Source organism: Poecile atricapillus, chromosome 27 (genome assembly GCF_030490865.1).
Source record: "Poecile atricapillus isolate bPoeAtr1 chromosome 27, bPoeAtr1.hap1, whole genome shotgun sequence".
Classification (NCBI taxonomy): domain Eukaryota; kingdom Metazoa; phylum Chordata; class Aves; order Passeriformes; family Paridae; genus Poecile; species Poecile atricapillus.
The window spans coordinates 1,517,080-1,542,198 of NC_081275.1; the positions used below are offsets into that span (position 1 = coordinate 1,517,080).

At 65.9% G+C, this 25,119-nt stretch overlaps 2 protein-coding genes across 6 annotated transcripts; one reads left to right on the plus strand and one right to left on the minus strand.

Annotated features, from left to right (window-relative positions):
• Nucleotides 1-246: 246 nt before the first annotated feature.
• On the plus strand, nt 247-10,270 carry OSBPL7 (oxysterol binding protein like 7). Of its 5 annotated transcripts, XM_058858110.1 has the most exons (23): nt 247-323; nt 1,214-1,406; nt 1,540-1,662; nt 1,798-1,851; nt 1,974-2,087; nt 2,171-2,281; nt 2,396-2,516; nt 2,594-2,697; nt 2,784-2,882; nt 2,961-3,090; nt 3,181-3,305; nt 3,453-3,533; nt 3,614-3,745; nt 4,459-4,549; nt 5,326-5,615; nt 6,578-6,715; nt 6,805-6,868; nt 6,972-7,050; nt 7,137-7,281; nt 8,792-8,949; nt 9,037-9,163; nt 9,252-9,374; nt 9,798-10,270. In XM_058858110.1, exons 2-23 carry the CDS (start codon nt 1,314-1,316, stop codon nt 10,044-10,046), a joined length of 2,751 nt encoding a protein of 916 aa, XP_058714093.1. In that variant the 5' UTR covers nt 247-323; nt 1,214-1,313; the 3' UTR covers nt 10,047-10,270. The 5 variants fall into 5 exon arrangements, with proteins under 5 accessions (XP_058714093.1, XP_058714090.1, XP_058714091.1 ...); XM_058858107.1 differs by lacking the exon at nt 247-323 and having other exon boundaries at nt 1,028-1,406; XM_058858108.1 differs by lacking the exon at nt 247-323 and having other exon boundaries at nt 1,028-1,406; nt 2,784-2,876.
• Nucleotides 10,271-10,685: 415 nt separating this feature from the next.
• Nucleotides 10,686-24,138, minus strand: TBX21 (T-box transcription factor 21). Its single transcript, XM_058858113.1, has 6 exons — nt 23,388-24,138; nt 13,499-13,653; nt 13,285-13,406; nt 13,022-13,180; nt 11,582-11,643; nt 10,686-11,468 (listed from the first exon to the last, which is right to left on the minus strand). Exons 1-6 carry the CDS (start codon nt 23,807-23,809, stop codon nt 10,820-10,822), a joined length of 1,569 nt encoding a protein of 522 aa, XP_058714096.1. The 5' UTR covers nt 23,810-24,138; the 3' UTR covers nt 10,686-10,819.
• Between the last annotated feature and the right edge of the window lie 981 nt (nt 24,139-25,119).

Genomic DNA, 25,119 nt, shown 5'->3' on the forward strand with positions numbered 1-25,119 from the left:
TTCCCGGGACCCCCCGTGTGTCGCTGATCCCCGAGACCCTCATGGGTCGGTGATCTTCGAGACCCCCGCCCGGGGAATGCCCAACCCCGGGACCCCCGTTCGGCGCCGCCTCTCCCGGGACCCCTTTCCCCGGAGCTGCCCCGGTTCCGTGCGGGCGCTCTCGGTGCCCCGGCGGCTCCCGGCGCTGGCGGCTCCGGTCCTCCACCGAGCAGGGGGCAGAGCCGAGCGGCTCCGGACCGCCCTCCGTGTTCCGCTTCCTTCCGCCGCCGCCGCCGCCGGGCAGGATGCGCCCGGCCCCCGCCGCCCTCCCGCCGCCCGCCCAGGTGAGCACCGGCCACGGGCACCGGGCGAAGCTCCGGCCCCGCCACCCCCGGCCCCCGCCGCCCCGGGGGGTGACACCGCCGCGGGGACACGGGGATGGGCTTTTCCCCTCGCGGGGGATGGAGACCCCCGGGGGTACCGGCAGAGCGCGGCTCCGGTGCGAGAGCTCGGTGCCCATCCCCGGTAACACCTGCGGGAGAGAGCCCGGAGACCCCCGGTGCCCTCCCCTCGGAGCCGCCGGTGCCCGTGCCGGGTTGTCTATGGCAGCGTGGTTATCTGCCGGTGCCGTGGTTACCGGCGCCGTGGCCGTGGGTACGGCGGTGCCCGGTGCCCCCGTTACCGGCACGGTGATCACCGGTACCGGGGCTTGGCCGCTGTCCCGCGGTTATCCCAGGATCCACCCTACAGCAGCGGCCGGGACACACGGGTGCCCCTTTAGGGACAGCGCCAGAGGGGATGGCAGGGCCAGCAGCAGCTTCCCCGTGCCTCAGTTTCCCCCTGTGGAATCGTGAAGGGCAAAAGGAGCGAACGCCCTGCCGGGAGAGCACCGGGCTTTGGAGGGGTCGTGTCCTGGCCCGGGGGTGCCGGATGGAGCAGGAGTCGGTCCCGGTCTTTGCCCCGGTGCCGCCCTCCCGGCTGTGCCACGCTTGCCCGGTGGCAGCCGGTCCCTGGGGCGGCGGGGCCGGACTCTGAACCCGGAGCGGGCGGCGCAGCCGAGATAGCGCTGGGCGGGTCAAAGGCTCCGGCTCACGCAGAAGTTTCTGGGTGGCGGTGGCGGTGCCATGCAGGGTCCCCCGGGAGCAGGGGACAGCGGGGTCCCTGCCAGCCCCTGTCCCGCTGAGGCTGCGGACGCTGTCCCGGAGCTCCCTGACCCGCCGGTCCCTCCCCGCAGCGGCTCCCGCCGTGACGGCCGAGCTCGGACCCCCGGCCCCGCAGCCCGGACGGGAGCGGGGGCTCGGACCGGTGCCCCCGGCCCCCTCTGCTCGCCGGCCATGGGCAGCCACGAGAAGGACCCGTCCTCTCCGAAAAGAGCCCTGTCCCGCTCCAACAGCACCGTGTCTTCCAAGCACAGCAGCGTCCAGCAGGTCGGAGCATTTGGATTTGGGGGGCTTGGAAGGAGCAGGGGGAGGCTTTGGGGGCTTTACCCCCAAATGTCCCTGCCTGAGGACAAGGTGGGCAGCAGCCTCTGGTGCTCCCGTGCTGACCCCGTCCCCGCAGGGCTCGGAGAGCTGGGAGGTGGTGGAGGAGCCCCGAGGCCGGGGCAGCCCCGGGCAGCAGCCGCAGCGGCACGAGGGGTACCTGCTCAAGAAGAGGAAATGGCCCCTCAAGGGCTGGCACAAGGTAAACGGCAGAGCCGGTGCCAGGAGCCATCATCCCGGCTGGTCCTGGATTTGGGGTCGCTGGAGGGGCTGAACCCCCTCCCCAAAAAAAAAAAAACAAACCCCACAAGAAAGCGTCTTTCCCCTCCGTCCCCAGCGGTACTTCGTGCTGGAAAACGGGATCCTGAAATATTCCACCACGCGCCAGGACGTGAGTGTGTGCCCAGGCTGTGGCCACGCAGCCTCCCCGGGGGGCTCAGGGCTGGGGACACCCCCGTGGCCCCCCTGAGGAAGGGGGTTCCCCCCCTGACAGGCGTCCCTGGGCTCCCCCAGGTCCTCAAGGGCAAACTGCACGGCGCCATCGATGTCCGGCAGTCCGTCATGTCCGTCAACAAGAAGGCGCAGAGGGTTGACCTGGACACGGAGGACAACATTTATCACCTCAAGGTGCCACTGTGGGGCTGGAGCTGGGACGGGACAGGGTTGGGGACATCGGGTCGTGTCCCTCACAACTCGCCCCTGTCCCCCAGATCAAGTCCCCGGAGCTGTTCTCCAGCTGGGTGAGCAGCTTGTGCAGCCACCACCAGGGCGAGCGGCCGGAGCCGTGTCCCCCGGGGGGTCCTGCGGGGACAAACACGCAGGTGGGTGACGGCTCGGGGTGACAGCTCGGGGTGACAGCTCGGGGTGACAGCGCCAGGCAGAGCCCGGCCAAGAGGCTCCTGACAGCGATCGATGCCCTCTGTGCCCCGCTGCAGGGCCAGTGGACTCGGATCCTGCCCTCGGGCAGTGCCCCTGCCCTGTCCACGCTGGCCAGCTCCCGGGACAAGGTGGACGCCTGGCTGAAGGACAGCGAGGGGCTGGAGCGCTGCTCGGCCGGTGAGCGGGGCCCGAGGGGGTGGGCAGGGCCGGGGGGGTGCCCCGGACCCCCTCCCTGACCCCGGTGTCCCCGGCAGAGCTGTCGGAGTGCCAGGCCAAGCTGCAGGAGCTGACGGGAATGCTCCAACACCTGGAGGCTCTGCACCGCATCCCCTCGGCCCCGCTCATCTCCGGCAGCCAGGTGAGAGGGGGCAGCCGGCTCAGGGGGTCCCGTGGCCCCCCCTTCATGGGGAGGGTCCGGCTGCAGCCCCCTCCTCTCCCTCACAGCCCTCGGCCGCCACGGAGAGGCCGAAGAAGGGCCGGAGGACCACCAAGATCTGGTGCACGCAGAGCTTCGCCAAGGACGACACCATCGGCAGGGTGAGGGTGAGCTGGACCCCCCCAGCCCGAGCTCTGCCACCGCCTGGGCTCGGAGCCCCCCAGGTGACCCCCGTGTCCCCCCAGGTGGGCCGCCTGCACGGCTCTGTCCCCAACCTGTCCCGCTACCTGGAGTCGTCGCAGAGCCAGCTGCCCTTCAGCCTCCCCCCGGAGTACAGCCAGCTCCAGCGCAGCTTCTGGGTCCTGGCCCAGAAAGGTGCGGCGGGGCGGGCGGGGCTGAGCCTTGGTGGGGTTCTCAGCGGGGTTTTGGGGTGCTGACCCGAGTGCCGCCCGTGTCCCCCGGCAGTGCACGGCTCGCTCAGCAGCGTGGTGGCCGCGCTGGTGGCCGAGAGGAGCCGTCTGGAGGAGATGCGGCTGGCGCTGGACAGGCAGTGTCCGGCCCCGCGCCCCGGCAGCGCCGGCACCGCCGGGGTGAGGAGCCACAGGAGACCTTGGGGTGCTGCTCTTGGGGTCTCAGCAGGGTGCTGGGTGACCCCCGTCCCTGTCAGCCCTGTCCCGGCTGGAGGGGACCGGCCGGGGCGGGGCGGGGGGCTCGGCTCAGCCTCCCCCTTCCCACAGCCCGCCCTGCGCCGCTTCCACTCCCTCTCCGTCTCCTCCGACACCACCCTGGACTCCTTCGCCTCGCTGCACCCGGATGAGGTCAGGGGGGTGGGATGGGGCGGGCTGGGGGTGCTGCGGCCCCCCCGGGGTGGGGGCTGAGCCGGTGGCTGTCCCCGCAGCCGGACGCGCTGCCCGCCAAGGGCCGGGAGCAGCAGCTCTCCAACCGCAGCATCGTCTCGCTGGCCGACTCCCACACCGAGTTCTTCGATGCCTGCGAGGTTTTCCTCTCCGCCAGCTCCTCTGAGAACGAGGTGCGGGGGGCTCTGCTGGGTGCGGGGGGCTCTGGTGGGTGCGGGGGGCTCTGGTGGGTGCGGGGGCTCTGCTGGGTGCGGGGGGCTCTGCTGTGCGGGGGGCTCTGCTGGGTGCGGGGGGCTCTGCTGGGCGGGGGGCTCTGCGGACCCCCGGCCACCCCTCGCTGCTCTGGGTTCATCTCTCCCCTCTCTCTCCCCCGCCCCACCTCATTAGCCGGCCCGGGAACCGCTCTCCGTGTCCCCCCAAATCCCGGGATCCCCCCCGCTCCCCGTGTCCCCCCAAACCCCGGGATCCCCCCGGTTCCCCGTGTCCCCCCCAGCCCCGGGACCCCCTCCGCTCCCCGTGTCCCCCCAAACCCCGGGATCCCCCCGGTTCCCCGTGTCCCCCCCAGCCCCGGGACCCCCTCCGCTCCCCGTGTCCCCCCCAGCCCCCCGCAGCCCCCTCCCTCGGGGTCTCGGCACTCTCTGATCCCGGTGCCGGGGGTCGGGAGCTGCCGGTGCCCCCCCGCCGCTGCTCCCCCACCCACACCCACCCCCCCCTCCCCATCCCGACACCCCCAGCCCATCCCAGCACCCCGGGGCTCATCCCACCCCTTTCGGGGGGGCCCTTCCCAGTAGCGCCCCTCCCGCCGCCCCCTCTGTGGGGTCCCCCCCATATCCCCCCCATCCCCCCGGGACCCCCGAAGCCGCCGACGGTCCCTGCGCCTCCCCAGCCCTCGGAGGACGAGTCGTGCATCAGCGAGGTGACCACCAGCGTCTGCGAGGAGGCCACCGAGCCGGGGGGGCCGGGCCGCCCCCCGACAGGTACGGGAGGACACGGTGGGAGGGAGAGGGCACCGGTGGAGTTTTGGAAGGGCCGTGTCCTGGTTTGGGGGTGCCGGATGGGGCCGATCCCGGTTTTTGCAGCCTCCCGGCTGTGCCACGGTTGCCCGGTGGTGGCCGGTCCGTGGGGCGGTGGCAGGGGAGGGAAGGGGGGAGCTCTGGAAATTCGGGGAACAGCGAACGGAAGGGACGGGTCTGCTCCCCGAAAGCTCCGGGGAGGGGTTCGAGGGGAGGGGTTCGAGAGGAGGGGTTCGAGGGGAGGGATTCACCGGGGAGAGGTTCACGGGGAGGGGTTCGAGAGGAGGGGTTCACCAGGGAGGGATTCACCGGGGAGGGATTCGAGGGGAGAGATTTACCGGGGAGGGATTCGAGGGGAGGGATTCACCGGGGAGAGATTTACCGCGGAGAGATTCACCGGGGAGGGGTTCGAGAGGAGGGATTCACCGGGGAGGGATTCACCGGGGAGGGATTCACGGGGAGGGGTTCACCGGGGACAGATTTACCGGGGAGGGGTTCGAGAGGAGGGGTTCACCGGGGAGGGATTCGAGGGGAGGGATTCACCGGGGAGGGATTCGAGAGGAGGGATTTACCGGGGGGGGATTTACCGGGGAGGGATTCACCGGGGAGAGGTTCACGGGGAGGGATACGAGGGGAGGGATTCACCGGGGAGGGATTCGAGGGGCGGGATTCGAGGGGAGGGATTCACCGGGAAGGGTTTCGAGGGTCACGGCTCCATCCCACCGCCCGCCGCCCGGCAGGAGCGGAGCGCCCGGGGGTGCCGGCGGAGCCGCCGCCGCTGGAGCCGCCGCTGGAGCTGCCGGGGCCGGACCCGCGGCGGAGGAGCCGCCTGCCCGCTCCCCCCGCGCCCTCGGGGGACGTGAGCCTGTGGGGGCTCCTGAGGAGCAGCGTGGGCAAGGACCTGTCCCGGGTGGCGCTGCCCGTGCAGCTGAACGAGCCGCTCAACACCCTGCAGAGGCTCTGCGAGGAGCTCGAGTACAGCGCCCTGCTCGACAGGGCCAGCCGCGCACGGGACCCCCGGCAGCGCCTGGTGAGCAGGGACAGCGCGGGGACAGCGCGGGGACAGAGAGGGGACAGCGAGGGGACAGCGCGGGGACAGCGAGGGGACAGCGAGGGGACAGCGCGGGGACAGAGAGGGGACAGCGAGGGGACAGCGCGGGGACAGCGCGGGGACAGGGAGGGGACAGAGAGGGGACAGCGAGGGGACAGAGAGGGGACAGCGAGGGGACAGAGAGGGGACACTGAGGGGACAGCACAGGGACAGCGAGGGGACAGCGAGGGGACAGCGAGGGGACAGCGCGAGGACACTGCAGGGACACTGCGGGGACAGCGTGGGGACACTGCAGAGACACCGAGGGGACAACATGGGGACACTGTGGGGATAACATGGGGACACTGCAGGGACACCGTGGGGACACAGCGGGGACATTGTGGGGACAACCAGGGGACAGCGTGGGGACACTGCAGAGACACCGAGGGGACAACGTGGGGACACTGTGGGGACACTGCGGAGACACCGAGGGGACAACGTGGGGACACTGTGGGGACACTGCGGAGACACAGCGGGGACATTGTGGGGACACTGAGGGGACACCGAGGGGATGCCAAGGGGACACTTAGGGAGCTGTGAGGCTTGAGGGGATGTGGGGGACACGGGGAAGCTCAGGGGGTGTGGGAGCAGGGGGAACTCAGGGGACACTGGAAGTTTGGGGTGCTTTAGAGAGAATTTGAAGATTTTGGGGACATGGGGGAGCCCGAGGCCATGGCAGGACAGGGAGAATTTGGGGACACAGGGGATCCCGAGGCCATGGCAGGACAGGGAGAATTTGGGGACACACGGATCCCGAGGCCATGGCAGGACAGGGAGAATTTGGGGACTGAGTGGGCTCAGAGGTGCTGGAGGACACCTGAACCTCCCGGGACTCCCGGGAACGGGGCAGGACACGCGTGTGGCCGTCCCGGGCGTGGTGACAGCGGTGGCCGCGGTGACAGGTGTACGTGGCCGCCTTCGCCGTGTCCGCCTACGCCTCCACCTACTACCGGGCGGGCAGCAAACCCTTCAACCCCGTGCTGGGCGAGACCTACGAGTGCGTGCGGCCCGACCGCGGCTTCCGCTTCATCAGCGAGCAGGTGGGCACTGGGGGGGCCCTGGGGGGGCACCCCGGGGATGGGTGGGGCGCTGGAATGTCCCTCCTTGTCCCCCCCTGTCCCTGCCACAGGTCTCCCACCACCCTCCCATCTCCGCCTGCCACGCTGAGTCTGAAAACTTCGTCTTCTGGCAAGGTGAGCGCCCGCCGGGGGGGCACTGGGAGGGTCCCCCCGAAGGGTGGGGGGACTGGGGGGGTCTCACCTCCTCCTCCTCCTCCTCCTCCTCCTGCGCCTCCAGACATGAGGTGGAAGAACAAATTCTGGGGCAAATCCCTGGAGATCGTCCCCATGGGCACCGTCAACGTCCAGCTGCCCAGGTGAGACCCCAGCCCCGCAGGTGGGACCCCTCCCACCCCCACCCCCCTCGGCTCTCCGTGCCCACCCACGGGCGCGGTGGCCGCAGGACCGGGGACCACTACGAGTGGAACAAGGTGACCACGTGCATCCACAACGTGCTGAGCGGGCCGCGCTGGATCGAGCACTACGGCGAGGTGCTGATCCGCAACACCCGCGACGCCTCCTACCACTGCAAGCTCACCTTCTGCAAGGTGTGCCCGCCACGCCCCGCCCCTTCCTGCCCAGGCCCCGCCCACATGCTGCCCTGACCCCACCCCTCTGAGTTATCACGCCCCCTCAGGTTAATTAGCCCGAAATTGATTTGGTAATTAAACGCTGTGTTGTTGTTCTGCCCCTTGTCTGGCCCCACCCCTCACTTATGGCTCCGCCCCTTCCCAGTAGCCCCGCCCTCTCCCCAGTGGCTCCGCCCCCTTAGTGCCCCACCCTTCCCCAGTTTGCCAATCACTCCTGGCCCAGTAGCCACATCCTAGTCCCAGTAGCCCAGTAGTCCCAGTAGCCACGCCCCTTCCCAGTGACTCCACCCATCATAACCCCGCCCCTTCCCAGTGACTCCACCCATCATAACCCCGCCCCTTCCCAGTGACTCCACCCATCATAACCCCGCCCCTTCCCAGTGACCCCACCCATCATAACCCCGCCCCTTCCCAGTGACTCCACCCATCATAACCCCGCCCCTTCCCAGTGACTCCACCCATCACTGCCCCGCCCTTTCCCAGTGACTCCACCCATCATAACCCCGCCCCTTCCCAGTGACTCCACCCATCACTACCCCACCCTTTCCCAGTGACCCCACCTTTTCTAGAAGCCCCCACCCATCACTCATTGCCCACCCTTTTCCAATAGCCACGCCCTCTCCTAGTGGCCCCACCCTCTCCCAGTGGCCACGCCCCTTCCAATTACCCCACCCTTTCCAGAAGCTTCCTCCTCATGGCCCCACCCTTTTCCCAGTAGCCCCCACTCTTTCTCAATAGCCCCACCCCTTTCCTATGGCCCCACCCTTTCCCAAAGACTCCTCCAACGACTCCAGAGTTTCCAGAAGACTCCTCCCATTGCTCCTGGCTCCACCCTTCTCCCAATAGCCCCACCCTGCCTCAATGACCCCACCCTATCATAGCCACACCCTCTCACAATAGCCCCGCCCTTTTCCAGGACTCCACCCTGCCTCAGTGACCCCACCCCGTCATAGCCACGCCCTCTCCCAGTAGCCCCGCCCTTTCCCCAGTAGCCCCATCCTGCCTCAATGACCCCACCCTATTATAACCACGCCCCTCTCCCAATAGCCCCGCCCTGCCTCAATGACCCCACCCCATCATAGCCACGCCCTCTCGCAATAGCCACGCCCTTTCCCAGGACCCCACCCTGCCTCAGTGACCCCACCCCATCATAGCCACGCCCTCTCCCAATAGCCCCGCCCTGCCTCAATGACCCCACCCCATCATAGCCACGCCCTCTCACAATAGCCACGCCCTTTCCCAGGACCCCACCCTGCCCCAATGACCCCACCCTGTCATAGCCACGCCCTCTCCCGCCCTTCTCCATGGCCCCGCCCTTCCTCAATGACCCCACCCTGTCATAGCCACGCCCTCTCCCAATAGCCCCACCCTTCCCCATGGCCCCACCCTTCCCCATGGCCCCGCCCTTTCCCGCTGACCCCACCCCTCGCTCCCGGCCCCTCCCTCGGCTCCGGTCGCCCCCGCTCAGGTGCCGGTGGCCACAGGCCCGGTACTGGGGCGCGGGGGCCAACGAGGTTCAGGGGGCCGTGCTGAGCCGCAGCGGGACGGCCGTGGAGCGCCTGGCGGGCAAGTGGCACGAGGGGCTGCACCGCGGGCCCGCCCCGGGCCAGTGCGTCTGGAAAGCCAGTAAGGACCTGGGGAGACCACCCCGAGGGGTTCCCCCACCCTGGGGAGGGGTCTCTCAGCGCCCCCAAACCCCTCCCCGCTGCGCAGACCCCATGCCCCGCGAGCACGAGAGGAATTACGGCTTCACCCAGTTCGCGCTGGAGCTGAACGAGCTGACCCCGGAGCTCCGCAGGGTGCTGCCCTCCACGGACACTCGCCTGCGGCCGGACCAGCGGTCAGCAGCGCCCCGGGGCTGCGAGGGGGGGTGGGATGAGGCCGGCCGGCTCCTCACGGCCACGTCCTGGTGTCCCCCCCACCCCCAGGTACCTGGAGGAGGGGAACGTGCCGGCGGCCGAGGCGCAGAAGCGCCAGATCGAGCAGCTGCAGCGGGACCGGCGCCGAGTGATGGAGGAGAACAACATCACCCACCAGGCCCGCTTCTTCAGGTCCGGGGGGGCTCCCAGGGCTGGGGGAGCCGTGGATCAGCGGGATGTGGGGCTCTCGTGGGGTGGGGAGATCTCCTGGGGGTCCTGAGGGCGCCTCTTGGCTCGGGGGGGATGTGGAGACCCTTCCCGGGAGCGCCCCATGGCTCGGGGGGGGTGTGGGGGGGTTTTAAGGGAATGGGGAGACCCCCATGGGAGGGGGTCTTTCAAGGGGACATTCAGGGAATGGGGAAATCCCCCCATGGGAATCCTGAGGGGCCTCTCCGTGCTTCAGGGAGGATTTAAAGGATTGGGGAGACCCTCCGGAGACCTCATGGCTCGGAGGAGGAGTGCGGGGCATTCCGGGGGACATTTTTGGGGGGGCTCTCAGGGCATGGGAGGACCCCCCTGGCGGTCCCCACCGTGCCCCCCCAACCCCACCGGCAGGCGTGTGACGGATGCCAGCGGCAAGGAGTCATGGGTCACCAACAACACCTACTGGAAACTGCGCCTGGAGCCCGGCTTCGCCCACCTGGACAGCGCCGTGCTCTGGTAGCCACCCCCAAAACCCGGGGGGTGCAGAGCCCCCCCCCCAGCTCCTCACAGCAGTGCCCTGCAGCGGGGCTGGTCCCCCCCAGAATCCCACCCACCCCTCCCTCACCGCCTTTCCGAGCCATTTTGCCGGTGTTTCCATAAAACTGTGATGTAAAAATGGGAGGGGGGCGCTGGCGATGCCCCCCCAGCCCCGCCCCGCCCCAGGGCAGAGCCTTGGGGACAGCTGAGGCTGTGCCCCCCTGCCCTGGGGGCACACGATGATAAAAGGGGAGGGTTTAGGGGGTCGCAGGGTGCCCGCGGGCGGGAAGACCCCACTTCTCCCCACACCCCCCAAATTATGCACAGGGGCTGCGCTAATAAAGGCTGTGAAGAGTTGGGGTGTGCAGAGAGATTCCTTCCCCCCTCCCCCTCCATCACCACCCACGGGGGGGGGGGGCTCAGGACCCCCCTCCCAAATGGGGCTGGGGGTGCACGAGTCCCTCCCACACTCCCCCGTGCCTCAGTTTCCCTCCCCGCTCGCACTGAAATGACCGGAGCCGTGTCCCACAGCCTCCCCTTTATTGCGATATGCTGCTGCCCCCCCCGCCCCACACCGGCCGGGGGGGCGAGGGGGGCTCAATAAATACTCCAGCATTAACCCCTCCCTCCCTTAAAAACCACCGACACCAAGAAAAGAGCTCCCCAGCACCCCCCAGCACCCCCAGCACCCCCATCCCCTCCCCGCTCGCCCCCGCCGCCCCACCGGGGTGGCACCGGGGGCTGATTCAGGCCGAGCCCCCCCCGTCCGCTCGAGTCCTGCCAGGATTTGGGTGCTAAAACCGGCCCGGGGAGAGGGTGAGGGAGCACTCAGGACCCATTCGCACCCAGATTTGGGGCGCCCGGGGGGGGGTCTCCGAGCCCTCGCCCCCCGGTGCTCAGTAGAAGCCGTAGTAGCCCCCGTCGGTGACCGGCTCCTTGTCGTAGAGGTCGCCGTTGCGGGCCGGGGGGGAGCTCTCGGTGCTCGAGGGGTACGGGGACACCCTCCGCCGCTTGCACTCGTACAGCCCCGAGTCCGGCGAGTCCCCCGAGGCCACAGCGGCGGCGGGCTCGGGGGCCCAGCCCTCCGCCTCCTTCCCCTTCTCCTCCCGGGGCTCCCGGTACCAGCCCAGAGCCGCGGCGCCGCCCTTGGGGCCGTACTGCCCGGGGCTCCAGCCCCCCGTCACCCCGAAGCCCCCCGGCCCCTCGGGGTAGTAGGGCAGGGGCGGGTGTGGGGTGGGGGGCAGCGCGAAGGGTTTCACCCCATAGGGCATTAATTTGCCACCCCCGTACCCCCCGTCGTAGCCGCCGAACTCCAGCGCTCCGGGGGCGGGGGGCTGCTGCGGGGGGAAATACCAGGGAGGGGGGTCTTTGGGGGGCGGCAGGGGCAGCGCAGCCCCCCGCTCCCCCCCGAAGAAGCGGCCCGGGGGCAGCGGGTACTGCTCGGGCAGGAAGGGCTGGAAGCGAGGGGCCGGCAGCAGCTGCTGGCAGCCCGGAGCCTCCGGAGGGGATGGGGTCAGGCGGTCGCTCTCCGAGGCCGTGTACATCCTGCAGGTGCGGGGGAAACACACGGAAAGGGTTTTTTGGGTTTTTTTTTTTTTTTGGGGAGGGGTCCTCCTCCCCCAGGGAGCGGCGGACAGGAGGGAGGGGGCGGCACTCACGAGTCAAAGTTGTCCCGGAATCCTTTGGCGAAGGGGTTGTGGTCGATCTTCAGCTGGGTGATCTGGGGAGGGGGGGATGTGGGGATGGGGAGGGGGCTGCCGGCAGCTTGTCCCTGCTCAGGGGTGTCCCCCCGCTGTCCCTTTCACCCCCATCCCAGCAGAATCCCACCCTCCGCCGGGGCAGGGGGGCTCAGGGGGCTGAGGGGAGGCGGGAGGGGGCACTGGGGGGGAGAGTGGGGAGTCCAGGAGGGGCCTGAAGGGATCCGGGGGGAGGCTCTGGGAATCTGAGGGGATACTGGCGGCACTGGGAGACCCTGGGATGCCGAGGGGATGCAGGGGAAGACCCTGGGATGTTCCGGGGATGTGTGGGACGGCTCTGTGGGACACTGGGATGCCGAGGGGATGCAGGGGGTGCTTCTGAGGAGACCCCACAGGGTGGTTCTGGAAGTTCCGAGGGGATACTGGCGGCACTGGGAGACCCTGGGATGCCGAGGGGATGCAGGAAGAGACCCTGGGGTGTTCCGGGGATGTGTGGGATGGTTCAGTGGGACACTGGGATGCCGAAGGGATGCAGGAAGAGCCCCCGGGATGCTGAGGGGATGTGTGGGACGGCTCCGTGGGACACCGGGACGCCGAGGGGATGCAGGGGGTGCTTCTGAGGAGACCCCACAGGGTGGTTCTGGAAGTTCTGAGGGGATACTGGCTGCACTGGGAGACCCTGGGATGCCGAAGGGATGCAGGGGAAGACCCTGGGATGCCGAGGGGATGCAGGGGAAGACCCTGGGGTGTTCCGGGGATGTCTGGGATGGTTCAGTGGGACACTGGGATGCCGAGGGGATGCAGGGAGAGACCCTGGGATGCTGTGGGGATGTGTAGGACGGTTCTGTGGGACACTGGGATGCCGAGGGGATGCAGGGGGTGGTTCTGAGGAGACCCCACAGGGTGGTTCTGGAAGTCTGAGGGGATACTGGCGGCACTGGGAAGCCTCTGGGATGCCGAAGGGATGCAGGGAGAGCCCCCGGGATACTGAGGGGATGTGCGGGACGGTTCTGTGGGACACCGGAACGCTGAGAGGATGCAGGGGGTGGTTCTGAGGAGACCCCACAGGGTGGTTCTGGAAGTCTGAGGGGATACTGGCGGCACTGGGAGGCCTCTGGGATGCCGAAGGGATGCAGGGAGAGCCCCTGGGATGCTGAGGGGATGCACCGGGGGTCTCAGGGATGCTGCAGACAGCGGGGAGACCAGCGGGGTTTTCCTGAAGCTCAGGACACCTCGGAGGGTGCTTGGGGGCTGCCCTGAGGGGAGGTTTGGGGCTGCTGTGATGACACCGGGATACCCTCACTGCTTTCTGAGAGGATGCCGGGGGCATTCCTGGAGTTTTCGTGAGCTGGGGAGATTTTGGGGAGGGGGCTCGGGACTGGCCGGGGGTCTGACACTCACATCGGCGTTCTGGTAGGCGGTGACGGCGATGAACTGGGTCTCGGGGAAGGCGAAGGTGTGAGTGTGCGGGGAGGGGTAGCCTTCCTCCCCCTCGCCCTCCCTCACCTCCGTGACGTGCAGCCGCGGCTGGTACTTGTGCAGCGACTGCAGCACGATCATCTGCGGTGGGAACACGGCGGGCACGGAGCCGTCAGGCCGGGGGGGGGGTGGGGTGGGGAGGGGTCACGGGGAAGCTCCCAGGGCTGCGGGACCCCTCCCCTCACCTGCCCGACGTTGTTGGAGGCTCCCTTGTTGTTGGTGAGCTTCAGCTTCCCGAAGGAAACCTCCTGCCTCATCCAGTGCGCGCCCGTGTTGGGCGAGTCGGGGTGCAGGTACAGGCGGTTCCCTGCGGGAGGGGACAGCGGCCACGGTGTCACCGCCACCCCGCCAGCCCCGGGAGGGTGAGGAAGAGGACGGAGAGCCCCCCCACCCCGGTACCTGGCATGTTGCCCTCGGCTTTCCCGCACTGCACCCATTTTCCGCCCTGGTAGCGCCAGTGGTGTTGGTCCACCAGCACCACGTCCACGCAGACGCTGTAGTGAGCCACGGGGTTCAGCCCCGACACGCTGAAGCTGAGGAAGGGGAACATGCGCCTGGGGAGGGGACAGACACACAGACACCGTCACCCCCCCCTTCACCCCGCTCGGCCCTCGGTGCGCGGGGCAGCGGCGGGGTGGGTGATGGGGAAACTGAGGCAGCGCGGTGCTCACCCTCCTCCTCCTCCTCCTCCTCCTCCTCCTCCTCCTCCTCCTCCTGCTCCCCGGGCTGGGTGCCCGTGAGGAGCTGAGTGACCCCGGCAGCTGGGGGGCTGCAGTGGGGGCCGAGCCCCCCCCTCCCCCGGTATCTTCCTCCCCCTCCCCAGGCACCTTCCGGATCGGAAACCAACACCGCTGCTATTTCGGGCCGGGCGCCAGCCCGCGCCAAGGGCAGGAAGGGGACACGCTGGGACCGGGGGGGACCACGGGGTGGCAGCTGCCACCCCCACCCCGGGGGGCTGCACCCCGCGTGGCACCCGGGTGTCCCCTCAAATCCGGGCTGGGGGAGCTCTGCTCCCTGCTCTGGCCATCACTCGCCCCGGGCTCCCCCAGTAGCCCCCAGTAGCCCCCAGTAGCTCCCAGTAGCCCCCAGACTCCCCAGTGACCCCCAGTAGCCCCAGTGACCCCCAGTAGCCCCAGTGTCCCCAGTAGCCCCAGTGTCCCCAGCCTTTCCAGTCTCCCCAGTAGCCCCCAGTAGCCCCCAGTAGCCCCAGTAGCCCCCAGACTCCCCAGTGACCCCCAGTAGCCCCAGTGTCCCCAGTAGCCCCAGTGTCCCCAGTCTTTCCAGTCTCCCCAGTAGCCCCCAGTAGCCCCCAGTAGCTCCCAGTAGCCCCCAGACTCCCCAGTGACCCCCAGTAGCCCCCAGACTCCCCAGTGACCCCCAGTCTCCCCAGTCTCCCCAGTAGCCCGCAGTTACCCCCAGTAGCCCCCAGTGACCCCAGTGGCCCCCAGTAGCCCCAGTATCCCCAGGTCTCCCCAGTAGCCCCAGTAGCCCCAGTAGCCCCCAGTCTCCCCAGTCTCCCCAGTAGCGCCCAGTGACCCCCAGTAGCTCCCAGTAGCTCCCAGTAGCCCCAGTAGCCCCCAGTGACCAGCTGAGGCTCGCTGGCCTCCCCAGCCGTGGAATTTTGGGAGTTTCTGGATCTCCGATGGGAGCTGGACACCAGCGACCCCCCAACTCTGCAAGGTCACTCCGTTAATGTCACCGGACCCCCCCAAACCCGCCCGGGGGACACGGGGATCCCCCAGGCACCGGGAATGTTCACCCCGAATTCCCGAGGGGAAAAATGGGGGGGATCCCCCAGGCACCGGGAATGTTCACCCCGAATTCCCGAGGGGAAAAATGGGGGGATCCCTCAGGAACGGGGAATATTCACCCCGAATTCCCGAGGGGAAAATGGGGGGATCCCCCAGGCACCGGGAATATTCACCCCAAATTCCCGAGGGGAAAAATGAGGGGGATCCCCCAGGCACCGGGAATATTCACCCCGAATTCCCGAGGGGAAAAATGGGGGGGATCCCCCAGGCACCGGGAATGTTCACCCCGAATTCCCGAGGGGAAAAATGGGGGGGTTCGGGGGGGAATCGGTCCTGGCCCCCCCAGGAAACGGGGCTCGGGCAGTGCCGGGGGAAGAGCAGTGGAAAGAAAATTCGGCGGGTGGTGGCTGACTCAAAATTGCCCTTGCGAGAGAGTGGGGAATAGAAAAAGAAAGAGAAAAATAAAATTAAAAAAAATAAATGGAAAAATAGAAAGAGAAAGAAACAAACGAGAAATTAAAAAAAAAATTAAGAAAAAGAGAAAAAGGAGGGGGCAAGGGAAGAGAACAAAAGAAAAAGAAGAATAAAAAAAGAAGAGAACAAAGAAGGAAAAAAGAAGAGGGTAAAAATAGAGAAAAATCAAGAGGAGAAGTAAAAGGAGATAAAGAACACTAAAACCAAAAAGATAAAGAGAATAAAAAGAAGATGAAAAGATAAAGAGATAAAGGAGAAAGCGGCCGTGGTGAGGAGGCGATCCTGAGCATCCCCACTCCCCCGAACCCTCCCAGACCCCGTTTTCCCCTTTTCTGTCCCCAAAAGAGCCTCCCCCGGGGGCTCCCATCTCCTCTGGAGCGATCACAACGCGGCTGCACGGAGGAAAAGGGGGTTCCAGCCGCCGATAAAAAATTACAACCACATTAAAAACCGCCTGGGAGCCGCCGCAGCCCCGAGCCGAGGCACCGGCCAAGCTCCCAGCGCGGCTTCTGCACCAAGCCGAGCTGCTGCAAGGTGCAAAGAGATTAAAAAAAAAAAAACCCAAAACCAGTTTTTTGGGGTTGTTTTTTTTATGCTTTTTGCTCTCACAGCGCGTTCCCCGGCGCTGCCCGGCTCGGCTCGGCGCTCACACGCTGCTGCTGCCGCGGGGAAAAACCGCACGGGCCCGGCCGGGCACGGCTGGGTGGGGGCAAGACCCGAAACCGAGCTCGCCTCGCCTTTATTTTTAAATCCTCGGCTCCACCGGGGCTCGGGGAGTGCGGTTTGGGAGGTGCCCCCCTCCAAAAGGACGGGTGGGCAGCGCTGGGTGCAGCCGCTGAGGGGTTTGGTTTGGGGTTTGGGGCGTCACGGGGAGATGGGGACAGAGAGAGAGCGGCTGGTGGCACTGGGGACACTGTGGGGACACGGGGGAAGGAGAGGAGGTGCAGGAGATCAAACCCCCCCCAGGAGCGGAGCCTCGGCTGCCCCCGAAGCTGCGGCTTCCTGAGCCTCCTCCTCCTCCTCCTCCTCCTCCCCCGACGGCAGCGCGGGGACCGCAGGAGCCACCAGGGCCGCGGGGGACATGTGCCAACCCCCGCTGCTGCACGGCGGTGGGGCACAGGTGTGCGGCTGGGGACACGGCGGGGTGGCACGGCATGGCACGGGGACATGGCACGGGGACATGGCACGGGGACATGGCACGGGGACATGGCACAGCTGCTGGACATGGCACGGTGACACACCAAAACATGGCACGGTGACATGGCATGGTGACACACCAGTGCATGGCACGGGGACATGGCACAGCTGCTGGACATGGCACGGTGACACGGAACGGTCACACACCACAGCATGGCACGGTGACATGGCATGGCTGCTGGACACGGCATGGTGACACACCAAAACATGGCACGGTGACATGGAATGGTGACACACCAAAACATGGCACAGTGACACGGCACAGTGGTGACACACCAGTGCATGGCACAGTGACATGGCATGGTGACACACCAGTGCATGGCACGGTGACACACCAAAATATGGCACGGTGACATGGCACAACTGCTGGACATGGCACGGTGGTGGCATAGCAATGCATGGCACAGTGACACACCAAAACATGGCACAGTGACATGGCACGGTGGTGACACACCAGTTCATGGCATGGTGACATGGCACAACTGCTGGACATGGCACGGTGACATGGAATGGTGACACACCAAAACATGGCACAGTGACACGGCACGGTGGTGACACACCAGTGCATGGCACGGTGACATGGCACGGTGACACACCAGTGCATGGCATGGTGACATGGCATGGTGACACACCAGTGCATGGCACAGTGACACACCAAAATATGGCACGGTGACATGGCACAACTGCTGGACATGGCACGGTGACATGGCATGGTGACACACCAGTGCATGGCACAGTGACATGGCACAACTGCTGGACATGGCACGGTGACATGGAATGGTGACACATCAAAACATGGCACAGTGACATGGCACGGTGGTGACACACCAGTTCATGGCACGGTGACATGGCACGGTGGTGACACACCAGTGCATGGCACGGGGACATGGCATGGTCACACACCAGTGCATGGCACGGTGACACAACACTCGACACGGTGCCACAGCTGGACAAGCCCCGGTGCCACGGCCCAGCTGTGCGGCACATCTGCACATCTGCTCTGCACATCACATCTGCACATCTGCATTGCACATCTGTACTGCACATCTGCATATCTGTACATCTGTACTGCGCATCTGCACATCTGCACATCTGCACTGCACATCTGTACTGCACATCTGCACTGCACATCTGTACTGCGCATCTGCACATCTGCTCTGCACATCACATCTGCACATCTGCATTGCACATCTGTACTGCACATCTGTACTGCACATCTGCACATCTGCACATCTGCACATCTGCACATCTGTTCTGCACATCTGTGCTGCCCGCTGTGGGTGACAGGCTCGATGTCCCAGCGCAGCGGGACACGGTGACAAGCGGGACACGGTGACAAGCGGGGCACAGCTGCCAGCCGGGCACGCCGTGTCCCCAGGCCAGCCCGTGTGGGGACAGCCAGCCCCCAGTGTCCCCAAAGGGCGCTGCCAGCTCTGCTGTCCCCTCCTCGTGCTCGACCACCCCTCAAATCAAAGCCTCGTGTGACCCCAAAACACCGGGATCCTGCAAAACCCCAAAAGGCAAAAAAAAAAAACCCTTTGTGTAACCCCAAAAAGTAAAAAAAACCCCTTTGTGTAACCCCAAAAGGTAAAAACACCCCTCTGTGTAACCCCAAAAAGTAAAAAAATCCCTTCATGTAACCCCAAAAGGTAAAAACACCCCTTTGTGTAACCCCAAAACACCGGGATCCCTGCAAAACCCCAAAAGGCAAAGAAACCCACCCTTCATGTAGCCCCAAAAGGCAAAAACACCCCCCTTTGGTAAACCCAAAACACCGGGATCCCTGTGTTTCTCAAAAGGCAAAAAAAAACCCCCTTTATGTAATCCCAAAAGGTAAAAAAACCCCTTTGTGTAACCCCAAAAAGTAAAAAAAACCCTTCATGTAACCCCAAAAGGTAAAAACCCCCCTTTATGTAACCCCAAAAGGTAAAAGCACCCCCCTTTGGTAACCCCAAAATGCAAAAACCCTTTTGTGTAACCCCAAAATGCAAAAACACCCCTTTATGTAACCCCAAAACACCGGGATCTCTGCAAAACCCCAAAAGGCAAAGAAACCCACCCTTCATATAGCCCCAAAAGGTAAAAACACCCCTCTGTGTAACCCCAAAGGGCAAAAAATCCCTTCATGTAACCCCAAAAGGTAAAAATACCCCTTTGTGTAACCCCAAAAGGTAAAAAAATCCCTTCATGTAGCCCCAAAAGGTAAAAACACCCCCCTCTGGTAACCCCAAAACAACGGGATCCCTGTGTAACCCCAAAAGGGAAAAAAAACAACTTTTATGTAACCCCAAAAGGTAAAAACCCCCTTGGTGTAACCCCAAAATGCAAAAACCCCTTTTGTGCAATCCCAAAATGCAAAAACAACCCCTTTGCGTAACCCCAAAATGTAAAAACCCCCATGGTGTAACCCCAAAAGGCAAAGCAGACCCCGTGACACCCCAAAATTCAGGGCCAGCCCCTGAGCACCCCCAAAATGCCAGGACGGGACCTGCGACACCCCAAAGTGCAGCGGCTCGGCCGCAGAACCCCCAGGGCAGGAATTCCCCGTGCCCGGAGAGTCCTTGGGGGTTTCCACAGAAATCCTGAGCTGGAGAGCCCCGAGGGACCCGGGGGGACCGGGGGGGACCGGGGGGGACCCGGGGGGACCCGGGGGGGACCCGGGGGGACCTCGGGGGGGGACGGGGACAGGGTGGGAAACCCGCAGGGATTTGGGTTTGGATGTCGGGGTGGCTCAGGACAGGCAGGAAAGGTGGCAGCAGGAAAATGCCAGCGCCTGGCCAGGGTCACCCCAGTGCCACCATGTCCCCAAGGCAGCCCCCAGCCCCAAATCCTCCCCCGGGGGGTCCCGGGGGGGGCTGCACCCCGTTAGTGCTGAGGAAAGGGCGGGATGGGAACGTGTCCCATGTCCTGCCCCAGAGCCACCCAGCCTGGCAGGGTCCTTTTTGGGGTTCGGGTCTCCCTGGGGTCCCCTTTTGGGGTTCATGTCCTCCCTCGGGTCCCCTTTTTGGGGTTTGGGTCTCCCTGGGGTCCCTTTTTCGGGTTCAGATCCCCCTCGGATCCCCTTTTTGGGGTTCACGTCCCCCTTGGATCCCCTTTTGGGGTTCAAGTCCCTTTTTTGGGGTTCAGGTCCCCCCTCGGATCCCCTTTTTGGGGTTCGGGTCCCCTTTTCGGGGTTCGGGTCCTCCCTCGGGTCCCCTTTTTGGGGTTCGGGTCCCCTTTTCGGGTTTAGGTCCCCCTCGGGTCCCCTTTTTGGGGTACAAATCCCCTTTTTGGGTTTCGGGTCCCTCTCGGATCCCATTTCGGGGTTCGGGTCCCCTTTTTGGGGTTCGGGTCCCCTTTTTGGGGTTCAGATTCCCCTCGGGTCCCCTTTTTGGGGTCCAGGCCCCCCTGGAGCCCCGCGCTGGGGTTTTTCCTGTCTCAGCAGCCCTGCACGCCGCACGCTGCACGAGTGGCTCAGGCTCGGGGGAAAACGGATGTTCTGTGGCTCTGACTTTGACTCTTTCCACGGGCTGGGCTCGCCCCGAGCCCCCCCTGCACAGAGCGAGCCCCCCCTCACTCAGCCCCCTCATTTTGGGGGGATGGTGCTGGGGAAAAAACCCCAAAATCGCCTGGTTTCAGTCGGGGCAGGGCAGGGGGGGACGGGGTCTGTGGGGCCACCCCAATTTCCCAGACCCTGACACAGCAGGGAGAGCTCCCAGCACCCAGCTGGGGAAAAGAGGAGAAAAGAGGGGAAAAAACCCCAAAATCGCCTGGTTTCAGGGCAGGGGGGGACGGGATCTGTAGGGCCACCCCAATTTCCCAAACACTGACACAGCAGGGAGAGCTCCCAGCACCCAGCTGGGGAAAAGAGGAGAAAAGAGGGGAAAAAACCCCAAAATCGCCTGGTTTCAGGGCAGGGGGGGATGGGATTTGTGGGGCCACCCCAATTTCCCAGACCCTGACACAGCAGGGAGAGCTCCCAGCACCCAGCTGGGAAAAAGAGGAGAAAAGGGGTGAAAAAACCCCAAAATCGCCTGGTTTCAGGGCAGGGGGAAACGGGATCTGTGGGGCCACCCCAATTTCCCAGAGTCTGACACAGCAGGGAGAGCTCCCAGCACCCAGCCTGGGAAAAGAGGAGAAAAGGGGGGAAAAAAACCCCAAAATCGCCTGGTTTCAGTCGGGGCAGGGCAGGGGGGACGGGATCTGTGGGGCCACCCCAATTTCCCAGACCCTGACACAGCAGGGAGAGCTCCCAGCACCCAGCTGGGGAAAAGAGGAGAAAAGGGGGGAAAAAACCCCAAAATCGCCTGGTTTCAGGGCAAGGGGAAACGGGATCTGTGGGGCCACCTCAATTTCCCAGACCCTGACACAGCAGGGAGAGCTCCCAGCACCCAGCTGAGAAAAAGAGGAGAAAAGGGGTGAAAAAACCCCAAAATCGCCTGGTTTCAGAGCAGGGGGGACGGGATCTGTGGGGCCACCCCAATTTCCCAGAGTCTGACACAGCAGGGAGAGCTCCCAGCACCCAGCTGGGGAAAAGAGGAGAAAAGAGGGGAAAAAAACCCAAAATCGCCTGGTTTCAGGGCAAGGGGAAACGGGATCTGTGGGGCCACCCCAATTTCCCAGACCCTGACACAGCAGGGAGAGCAGAGCTCTCCCCCAGCACCCAGCTGGGAAAAGAGGAGAAAAGGGGGGAAAAAAACCCCAAAATCGCCTGGTTTCAGTCGGGGCAGGGCAGGGGGGGATGGGATCTGTGGGGCCACCCCAATTTCCCAGAGTCTGACACAGCAGGGAGAGCTCCCAGCACCCAGCTGGGAAAAAGAGGAGAAAAGGGAGGAAAAAAACCCAAAAAAAGCGGAATTTCAGCACATTCCTGCAAGGCCTGAAGGGCGGCGGGTGACAAGCACCGGTTTGGGGTCCCCGGCAGCCCCGAGGGTGGCACTGGGGACGTGTCACCCCCTCGGGTGGCACTGGGGACGTGTCACCCCATCCGTGGCGGCGCTGGGAGCGGGGCCGTGGCAAACCAAGCGGCCCTAACGTGTTTAGACTTCCAACACATTAAGCAGGTCGGGCTCAGCATCGAAGTGACACCATCTGTCTCTCGGCCGAGCGAGCCGGGGGGCGAGGCCGGGCAGAAAGGGACCCCCCGGGCACGGGGATGGGGCTGGGCAGGGGGGGCTGCAGGGGGGGCTGTGCCAGCTGCTGAGGGCACAGCGGGGGGACGTGGATCTGTCCCCCCCTGGGCAGAGGGTTTGGGGAGCCCCTCGGGATGATCTGGTGGTGGCTGAGCTCTGTGTGAGCCCTGCTGTGATCCCATTGCCAGTGATCCCATTGCTGGTGATCTCATTCCCAGAATGATCCCATTGCCAGTGATCCCATTGCCAGCCAGTGATCCCATTGCCAGAGTGATCCCATTGCCAGTGATCCCATTCCTAGAGTGATCCCATTGCCAGTGATCCCATTGCCAGAGTGATCCCATTGCCAGTGATCCCACTGCTGGTGTGATCCCGTTCCCAGTGATCCCATTCCCACCAATCCCATTCCCAGCCTGATCCCATTCCCAACGTGATCCCATTGCCCGTGATCCCATTCCCAGCCTGATCCCATTCCCAGCCTGATCCCATTCCCAACGTGATCCCATTGCCCGTGATCCCATTCCCAGCCTGATCCCATTCCCAGCCTGATCCCATTCCCACTGTGATCCTATTCCCACCAATCCCATTCCCAGCCTGATCCCATTGAGACGCCCGAAGCGCAGCAAAGTCCGGCTCCTCCTCATCCTCATCACCCCAATGTGGGGATGAAGGACGAGCTCAGCATTTTGGGCTCCCCTCCCTGCGAGTCTTGGACCCCCACAGGGCCCGCGTGGCACCCAGACCCCCCAAAATGAGGTTTTGACAGAAGTGGGGATAATCCTAAACCCCCCCAAAAATCCCCCAACCCTCCCCAGCCCCGGGAACCTGCAGCGCGGGCCGGAGGGGACACGGAGGGGACAGCGACGGCTGTGGCGACACCAAAGGCGCTTTTGGCAACCAAGACGTGGCCAGGACGCTCCCCCTTCCCTGGTCACACGTGGGGCAGCGGGGGGGGTTTCACCCCACGGAGGGGACAGCGAGTGGCGGGGGTGTCACCACCCACCCTCGGGGGGGGTTTTAACCCCACGGAGGGGACAGGGAGTGGCGGGGGTGTCACCACCCAGCAGCAGCTCCTCGCCACTTGTTGCAGCGCCGAGCTCCGGATCCGGCCCGTGGGTTGGGGCCGGATCAAAGCCGCCCGCAGACCCCTGGCAGCGACACCACCTCTGCCACCTTCCTGTCACCGCGTCCCCTGTCCCTCCCTGATACACGTGGGGACACCCCCAGACCCTTTTCTCCTTCCCACAAGCGAACAGCACCAGGGGATGTCTGGGGTGCTTCGCCTCCTCCTCCCAGGCTTTTCTCGAAACCTGGGAGCCCCCTCTTGCACCCCCAGACCCACAAACACCTCCCAGCTCTTTAGGGAGGCGAGGCAGGACCCCTCAGCCCCCTCCCCCGGCCTGTCCCACCCCCCTCACTGCCGGTGTCCCCGCACCCCCCGTGCCACACCGGACCCCCGCCACCCCCGGTGTGCCCGTGCGGGTCCGGGTGGCGCTGCCGGTCTCTGTCTCCGGTGCTCTCAGGTTCCCCTCGGTGCCCTCAGGTCCCCTCCGCTGCCTCACGCGTCTTGCGACAGTTCCGTGTCCCCTGCCATCCCCATTCCCGCTCCGTCCCGGTGCGCTCCAGCGCATCCCAGTGCCTCCCAGTTCCCCGCTGCACCCCAGCCCCGGTTCCTCGCGGTTCCCCCCGGTTCCCCCCGGTTCTCCCCGGCTCTCCGGTCCCCCCCAGAGCTCTCTCCCGGTCCTCCCGGCTCACCTGCCCTGTTTGGTGATGATCATCTCGGTCTGGTGCTTGTGGAACTTGGCCCAGAGCGGGTAATTGTTGAGCATCACCTGCACCTTCCCGGCCGCCCTGTAGCCGGGCAGGGCACAGAGCGGGGGGCACAGCGGGCCCCCCCCGCCGCCGAAACCGCCCTCGGCACCCGCGTAACCTTCCACCGGAGCGGCGGGAGGCGGCGGAGCCCGGTACGGCGGGCACGGCCCCAGGAACCGGCCGCCGAAACCTCCGGGAGCGCCGTAAGAGAGCGGGGGGGCTCCCGGTTCCGGTCCCCCGCCATCACCGAAAAAAGCGGCGGCGGCGTCCCGGGGGCCCGGCGGCTCCTTGGCGAGGCTGGCGGCGGTGCTGAGCATGGGGGCGGCGGCCCGGGGGGCTCCGGTGCCCGGCTCCAGCGCGCCCATGGACGGGCGGGGGGCACCGGCCCCGCTCAGCCGCTCATGGGGGGTCCCCGCCGGCGGCGGCCCCGGGACGCGGCTCCGGTCAGCGCTGCCCGCCTGGCCGGGCTCCCGCCGCCCCCTCCATGCCCGGTGGTCCCGGGTGGGGGTCCCCGAGCTGCGGCGGCGGCTCTGGGACAGCCAAGGAATGTGGGGAAAAAAAACAAGGAAAAATAACCAACCCCGCAAAAAACACCCGAAAACACCCAGAAAAGCCCGAAAAGCGCCGTGGGGTGAGCGGGGGATGCTCCGCGCCCCGCCGGTGCCGCTGCCCTCACACGCTCCACCGGCACCGGGCCCCGCGCCTCTTATCCAAAGAAGCGGCTCCGCTCCGGGAGCTCCGCCCTGCCCGCCCTCCCCACCCCCGCGGGGGCGGCACCGAACCGGGGCGGGCCGGGGGCGGGGAGGGGGACCGGGAGCCAGGGACGGGACGGGGGACACGTGGAGGGGACGTGGGGCACGGGGAGAGGAGATGGGGGGACACGGGAGGAGCGTGGCAGGGGTGGGGACACCGGGGACAAAGTGTGGGGATGGAGGGACAAGGTGGGGGGGCCACGCTCCTGCCGTGGGGTTTGGGGGGACACAGGGAAGGGATAATTGGGGTCCTCCCCTACTCTGGTGTCACTGCTGGAGGGGTGACACGATGAGGGCTGGGTCCCCTCCCCTCTCCCGCTGGTTTTGGGGGTTTGGGGGGACACAGGGAAGGGATAATTGGGGTCCTCCCCTACTCTGGTGACACGATGAGAGCTCGGTCCCCTCTCTTCCCCTGGTTTTGGGGTGCTCTGAGACCACCGGGGAGCTCAGCCGAGCCCGTCCCGTGCCCACCCCGAGGCCAGGCCTTCCCGGCACCTGTCCTTGACCCCGCTGTGCCTGGGGAAGTCCCGGTGTCCCCTGCAGCCACCACCGAGGCATTTGGCTCTGCCGTGGCCGCTTCCCTTGGCAGGTGCCCAGCTCTGCTCCCGTCAATATTTTCCATTCCCGGTGGGGCAGCGGCGCGGGAGGGGCTCGGTGCCACCCGGCCGCTCCCACACCGCGCAGAAGGACGGGTGACAGTGCCACTGTCACCGCTCCGGACAGCTCTGGGTCCTTCCCGACTCCTGCGGGTGGGGGAAGAGGGAAAAGGGGACCCCTGAAGAGGGAAAACGCAGCCCTGAACCCCCTGGGATCCGCGGTCACGGGTGGAGATCCCCACGGGACAGCGGGGGCAGCAGGGGACAGGGGACAGGAGCGGGGACAGGGGACAGGAGCAGGGACAGGGACAAGGATGGGGACAAGGA

Bases quoted from the DNA above. Each gene is read 5' to 3' on its own strand.
- TBX21 (XM_058858113.1), bottom strand. From the start codon at position 23,809: ATGGGCGCGCTGGAGCCGGGCACCGGAGCCCCCCGGGCCGCCGCCCCC. The intron at 11,644-13,021 runs GTGAGTGTCAGA...CCCCCTCCCCAG, and splicing joins CCGCCTACCAGAACGCCGAT to ATCACCCAGCTGAAGATCGA. The intron at 11,469-11,581 runs GTGAGTGCCGCC...CCGCACCTGCAG, and splicing joins TTCCGGGACAACTTTGACTC to GATGTACACGGCCTCGGAGA.
- OSBPL7 (XM_058858107.1), top strand. From the start codon at position 1,104: ATGCAGGGTCCCCCGGGAGCAGGGGACAGCGGGGTCCCTGCCAGCCCC. The intron at 1,663-1,797 runs GTAAACGGCAGA...CTCCGTCCCCAG, and splicing joins CCCTCAAGGGCTGGCACAAG to CGGTACTTCGTGCTGGAAAA. The intron at 3,534-3,613 runs GTCAGGGGGGTG...CTGTCCCCGCAG, and splicing joins CCTCGCTGCACCCGGATGAG to CCGGACGCGCTGCCCGCCAA.